At 40.5% G+C, this 14,099-nt stretch overlaps 1 protein-coding gene across 1 annotated transcript; it reads right to left on the bottom strand.

The window, feature by feature from the left end:
* Positions 1-4,285: 4,285 nt before the first annotated feature.
* skida1 (SKI/DACH domain containing 1) lies at positions 4,286-6,771 on the bottom strand. Its single transcript, XM_053860598.1, has one exon. It carries the CDS (start codon positions 6,619-6,621, stop codon positions 4,462-4,464), a length of 2,160 nt encoding a protein of 719 aa, XP_053716573.1. The 5' UTR covers positions 6,622-6,771; the 3' UTR covers positions 4,286-4,461.
* Positions 6,772-14,099: the final 7,328 nt, after the last annotated feature.

The raw sequence follows: 14,099 nt of genomic DNA, 5'->3' as shown, positions 1-14,099 counted from the left end.
CGTTTAACAGACAGTTTTGTTATCTGTGTTTTTATAGTCTCTTTGTCTTTCAGTGTTTGCCCTGTTAGGCCAAACCTTCTTGCTTCCACGAGAAAGCATTTAAAGCTATTTTCAAATCTAGCAAGTGCATATATATATATATATATATATATATATATATATATATATATATATATATATATATATATATATATATATATATATATATATATATATATATATATATATATATATATATATATATATATAGTGTGTGTGTGTGTGTGTGTGTGTGTGTGTGTGTGTAACATAGAAGGTAAGTATTCTATTCTATTTATCCATATATTTAACTTTTATTGTAATAATAATAATAATAATAATGTTGGATACATAATTGGATTTGAATTATATTTTCAAGCATTGTTGTCATGATCCTTCTCTTGAACATTCTCTCAACCGCTGAGTAAATGGTGGTCAATTTTGTTCAGGTTATGAGGCAGACACTTGTCAGTGTCTGGTTAGTTTGTCGGTATATTTAAATGACACAAAATGTATCTCTGAAAAATATGTATTTTGGATTTCATGTAGACATTTTTTCATGTTAAAATCTACATTTGATAGCCTTCCTACAGTCCACTGAGTTCCAATCCTCACTGGAATTTAACCCTGCGGCTGCGCGCAACTTCTCCCATGTTTGGACCTCCAGCCGCCGGCGGCTTCGGCAGCAGTCCGCCCAAACAACCAGCCTCCCAGTGAGTCTTCGAATTCGCGAGCCGCCCAGGGCTTTGGTTTGACCTATGGAGGTCCATTAATCAGTTGGTCAAACACACCAAGTTGGTCGTCGCTGATCACTACGTTAAAATACTCCGAATTTTTAATTGACCGTATTATCAAAAATAGTTAGCCTGGAGCAGAAATTGACCTAATTTTCCTTTTTTTTTTTTTTTTTTCATCGCCAGATTTTGAAGATAAGGAACTCCCCCTGCCCTGTTGGGATGAATTGTTGCGTGCGTGCGTGTGGGAGGAGGTGTCATTACCGCTGCTATTGTTCTTTTAAGCGGTATATCATGCATTTATTGATGTCAGTTACATAAATTGGGCTTAATATAAAATACATCCATATTACGTGTCTATATAGTATCGACGTTTTCTACGCATTTAAATGACGTGCATTTAAATGTGATAAAACACTCACCAAAGACAGAGAAAGTCCCCAACATAAACTCTGGAAAGTTTTTTTTATAGTATATTCATGGTACCTTGATTAATTAAACACAATAATTAGGTCAACATTCCGACATCTAGTTATGTTGGTTCTATGGTCACTTATTTTTAATTTAGTTTGACTATTTAAAGATGGAAATATTCATTAATATTTAGCTAATCGTGCCTAGATATAGTCGATATAATTTGTTTAAAAATAATTTTATTTAAAATTGTACCATTTGGCAGATAAAAACATGAGTTTCTATTTTTTATTTATTACTTATTTTTTAATACACAAATGTCACATTTCACTGCAAATGAACAACTGTTTTTAACCAAAATACCAATTTAAAAATATTATTTAAAAAAAAGTGTTGATATATAATTTTGTAAATAATTTTGACACACCGGTTCGTATTTACAATGCCCCTTGTAAAAAGAGACTGACAAATAAACAGTCTGGAACAGTCTTTACAATTCCACTCAGTCGCATTTAATGACCATAGAAAAAAAACAAAAACAGAAAAAAGTGCTTCATAAAATCCACAGTTCAAGTTTCCATTTTGAGTGCAGTTGTCCCACATATATAGATATATTTAGGTGTAAATATTTACAACAAGAGGAACAGAAACTAGATATCACAGAAAAAGCACCATAATAAATATTCATATAAACAACCAGTGACTTCCAATCCCAAATGTAAAAAAAAAAAAAAATTTAAATGGTGTAATCAAGTATCAGAAATGAGAGAAGGAGCTGAGCGCCACTTCGGGCAGAGAGCTGTGCTGGAAAGACCCTAGACCACCACCTCCGTCCTCATTGTGAGTGCTGCGTGAGAATAGACCGGTGTGTCAGGGGGGTTTAAAGGGGAGGGTGCAACCAGCTTTGGGGCACAGGCTATTCCTCTTCCTCCTATTCCGTGCAGCCTATGCTTTTGACACGCGGATTAAAGGTTGAAAGCTCTTGCAACACAGCAGCCCCCTCCTCTCTAAACCCTGCATGTGCAGCCTCCCAAGCCCACCAGAACGACCAGCACCTTCATGCAATAACAAAATATCGGTTCAAGACTCGTCACCTCAGAGAATGGTTCCTTAAAAGATCACTAATATCTATATCAACATTTAAAATCTGTATGAAAGCACCTTGACTGTGGGTTTGCTGCGTTCTTCAAGGAATGCAGATGTTTTTAACTGTGGTTAAAGCATCATCTATTTACTTCAACAAATATTTGCATGATAGCCACTTGATTAGTGGCAGTTCGACGCTGATAAAAGCAGATCAATACATTCATTTAATTCCGTTTCAGTGATTCCCAGACTTCCCTTTCCTGGTCCACCAAGAGCTATAATATTGCCTTCCTTCCTGGAAAGGCTCAGACTAAGAAGGCAACCAGGTAACATCTTTAAAACTTGGCCAACCAACTCTGCTGCCCCCCTTTTATAAAAAGTTGCTCCGTTCGGTGAATGCTACCAGCCAGCTATAAATGAAAAGTAATTCCCGATGCCTTTTTTGGTTACGACTAAAATTCACAGAGATTACAAAAGGTAAAAATTGAGGTTTGTCTTCTGAATAATCTCTTCATGGTGTGTAAAGAGAACCCGTTACTAGGACAGTCTCTCATAGGTCACTACATTCATTGTTTGGCAGAAAGTATAAACAAAATGATTGTACCCATTGGCTTACCTGAGAGAAAGAGGCCAGATTAAATACAACACTGAGCAAAAGAAGTTGGCAGAATATGTTGCAGGATTTGTGAATGGGAATGTTTTGTGAACTAAATTAGCAGAATTTGGGACAATGGACATTGTTGATGCACAACAGGCATATGTGTGTGTGTATATATATGTTAATGGTTTCAATGTGTCTCCATAATAATTTAATTAACTCACTCTACGAGCATTTTTGTGGCACTTTCCTGGCTGTTATTTTGATACGAACACAACACATATGCTAAGAATTGTTTCATAAGCCCTGCACATCTACACAATGTTTTGTCTTGATTGTCTGTACATAAGGCCAGTGTTGTGTTGTTATTGAAAAGTTACAAAAAAAAAAAACAGATTACCAACACTAGAGTAGTCTCCCCCACCAACCCGCACCCACAAAAAAAAAAAACCTACAAACATATTCATGTCAATTCTACAAAGGCATAACTGTGATACATAATGCTAGTAAAATGTCTCATACAGAAGTGGCACAAATTGGGGAAACCCTGATTTTTAAAAGTCAGACTTCACCCCGATCTTGTTAAACACTAACCCTTTGGAATGCCATGTTTTTGTTTTTTTTTAACCCCTCTCAACCAGCAAACACCGGCATCTTACAATCCAGCACGTCATTGAAAGTACACATCTACAATAGGGGGTCACTTTTGGTTCAGTAGCGGCAATTAACAGGTTGTTCATTATTTATGAGTCAATAATATGCATATTAAACCAGTTGGGGAACATATGTTTGACATTGATTTGGAATTTGTGATTACAAACGAGATTTCCCCCCAAAAATAGTGTGTTGATTTAGATTCTAATACTAATCATTGCTCTTTAGCATTCAAAACTAAACATGGGGTTTATCTTTCACAATGACATCTATTAATAATGCATTTTTGTACATTTTTTCTATGTATTTCATTAATTTTCTCTTGAGTGTAATTCAGTCAGCTGTGTGGCTACTTTTTGTTTTCTGATAAAAATTATAGTTGCACTTAGGGGTTTTCTGGCGAAATATGAGTGATGATGATGATGACGAAATAAGAATTAACATATATATATATATATATATATATATATATATATATATATATATATATATATATATATATATATATATATATATATATATATATACATATACATATACATATATACATATATATATAACTCGATATATAACTCGAATTCGATTTTTACAAATATTTTATATACATTTTTATAAATAATGAACAACCTGTGAATCACGGCTTCTTTGTAGGGTCCCCTGTTATTATATATATATATATATATATATATATATATATATATATATATATATATATATATATATATATATATATATATATAATTCAGTCATTCCACACAATAGTTTAACACATATTGCTTGGTCGAGAAAGAGTTCAGATCAAATCCACGTGTGACTCTTCACGGTCAGTGGAGCCCATGTTCCGTTTACTCCACCGTTCTTAAAAACATATAAATCCAATTCACAGGAAAGAAAATAGAAAAAGTTAGGAGCCCTGTGGCGAACTCACGCGACTCAGGCTACATGCGATTTAAAAACTCAGTATTTCCTGGTCCTGTGAACGGGTGGGGGAGGGAGAATGTGTCCGCCTGGCTGCCAACTCCACACAGGGTGAGACGGAGGGGGAGTCCCGGGGGCCCTCAGTGAGTTCAGGGAGTAAGCAGGACACAAATCCCCGTCGCTGCCGACAACCAGCGACGGCGGAGACGGGAAAATCGCCATGAGGCTAAAAGGCACTTTCCCGTTCGCTGCTACAGAGCTGCTGTTGCGTTTACGTTTGCTCGGTAATTCTTCAGCCGAGCCCTCCTCGCATTGAGACGAAGCTGCAGTCTTGCTGACCCGTTTCACCATGTGTTTTGTTTTTGGGACTCTGGATTTCCTCCCCAGCGCTGAAGCCTTGCAGTTTTTGTTCCCCTTTTCAGAGTCCTGGACGTTCTTCCAGTCGTGAGAGGCACCAAAGGAGGCGGGGGTCACACCAGGGCTTCCCTCTTCTGTGGCTTTAACCCCCTCCCCTTGTTTGGTGACACCGCTGGGATCCTCTGTCTTATCAGCTTTACATTGAACCGCACTGATGTGGTTTTCATATTCATCGCAGCTCTCCTCCACCTTCACTTTTACATTGTGCTGGTTGAATGGTGGTGCGTTCACTGTCCTGCCGCTGTCCGGGTAAGGGGGTGCGTTCACAGTCGGATCCTCCACCTCGGTTTTGATATTTTTCAGTGGCAGATAGAGAGTTATTGGTTCGCTTTTATCGAAACCTCTGGGGAGTTTGGCGTTTGTGTCCGGGTCACACTGAGGTCTGGGAGCACACTTGCTGGGCGGGACCAGGATTCTACCTGAGGACTTGGTCCCGTTTGGTTCCTCAGCAGCAAAAATACTTTCAGCACCATAATTACAATGAAATGTCTGTGTAGATCCGTGCGTCAAAGAACCCCCCAAAAAACACCCCTCAGACCTGATCGGCGAGGGGGGCCTAGGTAGCTCTGGGTGGGAGTAATGAAACGTGGGCTGCAGGACCAAAGGTGCTTTACTTGTGTGCTGTGTTTTGGTAAGAGATGCGACCCGGGCCCGCCGGAACCGAATACTCTGCACTGAAACCCGACTCGAGACAGAGCTGGAGTCCGAGTGAGAGGAGCTGTCCTCCTCGTCCGAGCTGACGTCCGTGCTGTCCGACTCGTCCTCCTCGCAGTCTTCATCGGAACTGCCGGATCCGCTGCTGGTGGACAAGCCTGACCCAAAATCCGAATCCGGGTAGGCCCGGTCCGAGCAGGCGCTGGACTCGGAGTCGCTGGTGCAGCTCTCCGCCAGGCTCGGGTGGTGGTGGTGGTGGTGAGGTCTGGAGTCGGTGAATAGTTCCGGGGTGAAGTGGAAAGCACCGAACCCGGGCGGGTGAGCACCGGGTGTTTTGGGCTGCACAAGCAGCACCGGCGGGACGTGGTGGTGGTGGAGCGCGTGCCTGCCGCCGCCCCCCTCGCGCCTCCTCTTCCTCTTGTGAAACAGGTCGGAGCGCGCGAGCCTGGACTGAGCCGTCATGGCGGACTGGAGCAGCAGCGGCTGCCGGCTCGCCGCGCCGCGCACAAACGCCTGCGTGTGTCCCACCGTCAAGTAATCCCTTGGACTTTTTGCTGTTTCATAGTTTTTAAAGTGTCTCTGACCGAACTTGGTCATCGAGCGGTAATCTCGTGCGTGGGTTTTGTGGTAAAACTGAGGTAGTTTGGAGCCGCTGAGGCCGGTAGTCACTTTCTTCCTGTGAAGTGTCAGCGTGTCGGGAACGCCGTGGAAACTGAGCCAAACTTTCTCCTTCCATAGCTCCGCTTCTGCGTGGAGGAGCCCCGTGGACTCATCTTCATCGTCTTCCTCGTCACACACCGGCTTGGCTTTCCTTCTACTGGACTTGAACACGCGCTCGGTCTTGCAGGAGAAGTACAACGCCTCCACGTCCTCCCGCGATATGAGCGTGCACTTGGCTGCGTGGAAAGCGACTGAGTTGATGGCTTTGAGCTTTCGCAGCTCCTCCAGGTCGCAGTGGTGTTTCTTCACATTCAGGTGGTCCATTCGCTTGTGCACGGTGGTCCGAGGAATGTTCTTCAGCAGCTCAGTGAAGACCTGAGACAAAGCAAACATCTGTTTGCCTCGGATGAGCAAGTATCCCAGTCGGACTCCTTGCATCTCCTCAAAACCACACTCCAGATCTCCCATGGTTTTAACGTGTCAATCCATACAGCCAGCCTGTGAAATATGGATTTATATGGCTGCGGGAGCATCGGCGCATCCCGCACACACCTTTAGGTCATCCACATGCTGCTGCTGCGTCATCAAAGTGTAAACTTTGACATGCGGGTTTAAACGGTCGAACCGACGGAGGAGCAGCCGGCGTCCACTTGGTGCATCTCGGCGGTGGGTGAGCGGCTGCTGTTACCTGCCCCCGTGGGCTCCACTCCCCTCTGTGGACGGCAGCGGGACCAGGGGTAGGTGTGCACCGCTGCTCCAGCCAGAGGGATGAAATAGCGAGTAGAGAGAGAGAGAGGGAGGGAGAGAGAGAGAGAGGGGTGAGAGGGAGTAGTGTGTGTGCGTGTGGAGGGGTGGCTGACACACACACACTCGGCACTCACAGAAACAGAATGAGAGCTAAAATGCAGTTGCGGGTTGAGCCACAAATAAAATGACAGAGAGGGAGGTGCACACGCCTGGAGACACCTTCATCAATTAATGCTTCGGCAGTGGGCGCTGATTGGTCGATGTTGACAGGTGATGCAATAAAATGGATGCCCCTTCCTTCCCCTCCCCACCAGCATCTGACCACAATAGTTCACCATGGTAAATATTGCTCTCGTGATCTGCAGCATCATAACTATGGAAAACACATACTGGTCGTATATTAATTGTACTCTATCTGAAAGATTTTTTTTCCCACGACGTTGCGGCTTCCGTGAACGTAGTACAGTTTAAACAAAGACGTTTAACACACGCAGAGCTGCTTTTCCTGCGTCCAGCCCTCCACGCTTTTTTTTCTACTACGAGCGACATGCTGACTCCATTCTACATTGTTTAACGCGTTTGTTTAATCCTTTTCAAGTCAGTGTTAGCAAATTGCGACACAATGGAAGATCAGGTTACACACAATCAAAAACGGTGAGAGAAACAAAATAGATGATGCAAATTAAAAACTTGACCAAGAATAAAATACTTCCTTTCGTTTGAGAACGTCACCGTCATTAACACTATTCTAGTATTTTAAGTAAATTAAGAAACTGTATGTGCGTGTGTGTGTGTGATATAAATAGGAATCATGCTTTCATGATGTCGAGTCACAATGCAGTACAGATGGAAAAGCGTCAGTGAAGCTGTTCCGCACACACTCATTTGAGTCACTGGAGAATCAGATCGATGTAGACTGAAAATGCCGTGTCACGCTTTCCCCCACATTTTTGAGTCGTGACAATACAGTTTTTGAAAGGCACGCGGTCTGTTTTTAATTTGTAGGAATGACGCTGCAAATAGGTCCATAAATATAAAATATTAACAGCGCCGAATGTGACTAGTTTTACGACGACGCACGTTCAAAAATAATGTTCAACCAAAACTATGAATGCAAAATAAAGTGGCGTCTCTGTTGAACAGCAATAAGCACATTTAATTTAGAAAATGCAATTCAGTCGAAAAATCATACCATTGGGCCCAATCGTCTTTTTTTCTGATCTCCATCCTCATATTTGCATAAACGAAGTTTTTAAAAAATCACCATAGAGGACGAATCCCTAACTTCTTGCTTTGATATCACGCACATCGGAACAAATAATAATAATACACATAACGTAGTCAACCAGATTGTCAGGAACACGCACCCATGCCCGTTCACACACACAACTGACGTAGACAGAACTAAAGGAATAGTATACTGAAACACACAACTGTACTCACACTTCCAGACAAGCCCACACTGACCAACACACCATAACAAAGTTACATCCACGCACATGAAAACAATCTCACACTGCGCTGACTCAAATAAACATAGTCGTATTGATAGTGAAGAAATATGGGAAAAAAACACCGACATATATAACAGCTAACAAACACGCTCACACACGTTGCATTAACACAAACAGACACGACATGCACCACATGCTGCAATATCATTCAACTACCTGTAAACTCAAACACGTTGGAAAAGACACTGATAGCGACACTCACGTTCATACTGTAGAGTCAGTTTTCTGTACACACACACACGCACGCACGCACACAGAGCAGATGAAACGTGGGCTGAAGGGACCACCACGTGACTTAATCTTCTAAAGACTAATTGTTTGAATTAAGTCTTTATTTTTGGGCCATTGTTCGTCGCCCCTCAGCCACGGTTTTCCAACATCCCTGCGTTAAATAAGGTCCTCGTTATCTCTCAAACACGTGACTCCCTTGTGGCCAGCTTCTCTTGCAGGGTCCTGCGCGATGAGGCCACAGTCAGGACTGGACATGCTCATTCCTCATACGTCTATTTAGAAGAATCACGATTGCTGTTTTTGTCTTTTCTAGCACCTGTGTTCTCGTCGTGGTGTTGTTATAGAAAAGTACAGCACCATGTACTTCTGAGTGTAACTGGATGATCAGACCGCATGCGTGCGTCATATTAATAAATAAACATAACCATTTATGTGCATCATTTGAAAGTCAATTATCCTGAATTTGTGATTATTATTTCATTTCATTCTTGTTTAATGAGGTGTTTACACCTGCGTGTAAAATGAATGAGAGTGGTCTATTTAAAAAAAAAAAGTCAAAGTGATGTGTTGAAACGTCTTTTGTGTTTATTCATTTCTAAATTCCTCTCCCGGAAAATTGACCGTAAAATTAAGACCACGACTGATGAATAACACCACATTACATTAAATAGAATCACGGTCACGTGATTCATCTTCTTAAAACTTGCAGACAGATGTCGAGCGGATTATTTTAAGTAACCAGATTATAAAGGAAAGGAAACCTTCAAACACGATTACCGAAAAAAAATTACAATAATTAATGAATCAAACAACCACGTGGGCACGTTTTGGTATTTCCCTTTTACGAGCAGGGGGACTCTTTGTGATGCAGATTTTTGATGCGCCAGATGCCGCATGGCGCTTACATGTTCTCCACAGAGCCTGGATGTTGCCGGGCACCAGCGGAGGGGTCGGACCGACGAACGCAACTCATGCTAGGGGACATCTATCCAAAGAGCAGTTAGGGATGTGGATGCGAAAAACGAATTAATTTTGGCATTAAAGCGACACAAAAACCGGTGAAACAGACTGACAGAGCGTCTCCAGAAAAAAATGCAGTGGAAGAGCAACCTTTAAATTGTCAGTTGCAAATCTAAGCGTTTGATTTATTTATAGAATATGCACACACTTGAACACAATTGCATATTTACACATTAAATATTGCTTTAATAATATACAGTAACCCCTTCTATATGGCCAGTACACAGTTAGATGTTTCAGATTTACACATGCATGGTTTTGAATACCTCAAACAACACACAATAGTGCTTTACCAATCACGCACACAAAAACCATCATACACACACTTAAATATACTGACCCACACCATCATATGTGCTAATGACTACTCACACACTGTAAATTATACACACATTTGACTTCTCTGGACACAAAAAAAATCACACACACACATTAATTTATAAGAGTAACTGAATGTAGCTTAATAAAAACCTTTTTTTAACCCATGTGGTTCTATCAAGTCCAATGTAGAAAAAAAACCATATATACACACACACACACAAAATGCAATATCCAGAAACACACACTATCTTGCACCATTTCAGAGGTTTTTGTGGCGAGTTCTGAATGTCACCCTAACCAAGCATTCACACTGCAGCATTATGTCAAAGCATTTCAAGACTCTTGGACAAGAAGAAGGCACTCGTACGAGCAGATACAATATTTAATGACAAACACACCCATTCCCCGATGCCAAAACAGTGAATACCTCTCCACCCCCATCACCCTGGGAGAATGTGATTTTACATGCAATCTGAGCTTGAAGTGTGTCGGACAGTGGTGGGGGGAGGACTCACTTCACCTTTCACCCCCCTGTGTTGGGGCAGAGTTCCCCCCTGCCGCCCCCCCGCCCGCCACCGTGCTACTCTTGGACCAGAGGGAAGACCATGCGCTCATGCTGATGAGGACCAAGTGTGGTAGATATACAAAAATGTCTCAGACCGTTTGAGCACCAGGATTATATAGCGCCACCGTTTACTTAGGATTTTTGCATACCTTTATTCGTTCGCACAAAGTTGGCAGTATTTATTTAAAAGAACATCATTCATCCCCTAATTTGTTATTCGCCACAAGTTTCTTGAGTAAATAAGTCTGAATAATTGAATTGAGGACAACTATGGTCATAATCAAGCCATGGCATTTATGTCACAGTAATTCTAAACATACAATTTGAGTATGCAAACGTAAGTTAAAGCTAAATGTCAAGAAATTCAACAATACAATCTTAAAACACAAAAGAATCGCCGAAAGTCCCTGAAAAGCACAAATGCAATCTAAATGTTTTGGATTGACATACAGCAATAACAAGAAACATCTGAACCAATTTAATTACACCAAAAGGTACACACATAAACACACAATTACTTCACTCTGCAGACTTTGTCTCTGCCTGTTTAAACATCACTTATTTCACTGATTATACATTGTATATAAGAAAGATTACAAAGACACTTTGGTAAGCAGTCAAACTCTTAGGGTTAAGAAAAGGCAAAACAACTGCAGATACTGTAGGTATGCAACTGTCAGTGCAACTCGTCAAACTTAAAAGACACCATAATTCATAAACATTGATAAACACAACTCAAAGCATAAATACATAGCCACAAAAATCGTCAGCAATCATATAACAAATATTGGAGACAATATAACTCTAAACTTCTTTATTTTTACCTTCATCAGTCCTGAAATTTGTTCAGTGATATACATTTATGCGAATAGTATTTAGATAATGAAGGCAGACCGCTAAAATCCAGAAACATCTGGCACTTGTTAGGAAACATAAATGAAAACAAGCTTACAGCATCTGTTCCAAAAATAAATCTGCTCAAAATATAAGTCTGAAATGCTGTCACTCGTCATTTGCTGAAGCTTATGAGGTCACTCTGTGAAAACATTCCACCACGACCACTTGATGTTCTTCCTGAAACTCGCGGAAACATGATTGCACGCACTATATACATGGTGTATGTAGAGGACCAAAACTGAATACATGAAAAATTATTTCAATGAGTTAAGACTCAGCATACATACGCATATACATGAACATGCATATACATCAAACATGTTTTTGCTTAAGTTCTGCTTTTTGTCTATCAAGCACCTTTGAAAGAGGTTTTATATAAAAGTTTTATTATACTATATTTAACAACCGTGAAACACTGCTAAGAGGCTACACATTATTAGCACATTTTTTACACCGATTTTAATGTTAGCTGTGTTCCGCTGTAACCTCCTTGCTCCATGATGGTTTCGACATCAGTATGTTTGTCACCTCTGAATACTTGTATGTGGAATTTCCCACCACAGGACAAATAAAGGCGATAAATTTAACTATGTACAAATTCATCTGTATGTTATAAATATAACATGTTAAACATTGCCACTTTTGAAAAACAAACAGCTTTAATACCTGCAATTGCTTAAGTGTGAAAATAAATCTTTAAAGTGGGAGGTTTGCATTGCAAATATGTTTCTTGGAAATTTGCATCACACAAATAGTACTTGATTGTATTTTAGCTTGGTGTGCCACATCTTCATGTCACACACGCCTCTTAAAATAGAGATTTATTTTAGGTTAGGAATTATCTTATACTATTGTCCTACGGCACATTAAACACATTGACTTTTTTGCTTAAGAAAAAAAGCTAATTAAAAGCCATGACAACTTTTAAATATTAATGCCCAAAAGTTTGTTAAGCACTACACGCGACCATGAGGCATCTTGATAAAGAAATTAAAAAGTACGGTACAATATTTTAAATTGCGTGAAAGCTTTAAGAGCACTCTCATCTTCGCAGTCACTAATGTCAGGCGTGGACTCTGTTGCTTCATTTTTGTACATCAGAGCAAGTTCCAATCATGTGAGGAGCATTACACAAGATGTAGACTGACTTTGACTTAATCAAGTGCAAGTTAGAAAAATCATTTGCCATTTTCAGTGTTTCAGTAGCTCTATGACCACTGCCCCCTCCTTTCGTCTCTCTTTGTTCTCGCTGGCTCTAATAGGTTTTCCCCTGCCACACACAATTCACTTTTTTCACTTTTCCCCGGCTCCCCATCCCCCCACAGCCCTTTTAGTGGAGTGCCCAGTGTCGACTGGAGCATTTGAGCAATTTGAAATTAAAGCAAACAATGGGCAGGCACTCCCAGGGACCTCTCGCTCACCATATTACACGGAGAACGCTCGTGTGCTCTTGCGCATTACTGGCAAGTCATTACGTTTCTCTGGAAACCAGGGGCAGGAGCGGGCTCGAAGGAGTTGGTGATGCAAGCAGCAGCTGAGTGCTTGGAATAACGTGTGTGTTCTGTAGCATCCTTGTTAACAGCATGGGAAAGCTGTCAAAACAAAACATCTGGCTTCAAGTCTAGACACCAAAGTTGTATTTTAAGTATCTAATACCAAAAAAACAGGCTCATAGTGAGGAGTGTACATTTAACTGTCCATAATCTTTTTTTTCTGAAGCCATTAACATGAGCCTGGGCAATATGCATTATACATATTTAAGTTTGTCAAAATATACTGTATCGTGGTATAATTTAAAATATTACCTTATAATATTACCATTATATGGCAAGAACGCATTAAACACTGCAAAATGTACTTGAACAGTGATTGAATGTTAGCCTGCGCACACAATAAACGCACAACCGTTTGTTTGTGTTACCATCACATCATCTGCAGTTGCTCTTCCTGCCGCCATGTGCTTCGCAATCCACGGTGTACATACTACAGATGCATATACTTAACATTGGCTTGTTTGTTTATATTGTTTTCACAAATTTTCTTACATTTTATTGTACATTTATTGTGGGGAGACACAAAACTTGTCGTTGGCACACTATAGAGTGAATAGAAAATAAGTAATAAATGATACAAACCAACTGAGTTCATAGTTTTCCATTTTTCCACCCTCAGATTTATATTATTTCATTTTTTAGTTTACTGTAACATGCCTTCACTGAAATTGTTATTCATTACTTCTCCAGCCTTACAAAAATAAGCCTCAGTAAAAACAAATAAATAAATAAAAATGTCACGCTTGATCGACCACATGCTAAATTAATCATGAGTTTAATGCTGAAAGTCCCTGACAGCAACTGTTCAGACTTAAGATCCTTGAACAGTCTTTTGAGATGTCTCAACCTTCTGTTCTTTCAGTCACAAAGAAATTGTAAAAACATTTTAGCTTAGCCTACGATTTACTGATTATTCACTTCTCACTTTTACTTTATATGACGTGGCAAATGTCTGCTCACTGAAATATCATAGTCTCAATATTGAATATACAGTATGTTGTCATGAAAACATATCACCTGGCTTTGTTTAAAAAGTATAAAACAATGCACAGTGAGCCAGTGTTTCAACATATCTTCCTACCTTGAAAGCTCCAATGT

Source organism: Synchiropus splendidus, chromosome 3, assembly GCF_027744825.2.
Source record: "Synchiropus splendidus isolate RoL2022-P1 chromosome 3, RoL_Sspl_1.0, whole genome shotgun sequence".
Lineage (NCBI taxonomy): Eukaryota > Metazoa > Chordata > Actinopteri > Syngnathiformes > Callionymidae > Synchiropus > Synchiropus splendidus.
This window is presented reverse-complemented; position numbering and strand designations above follow the sequence as displayed.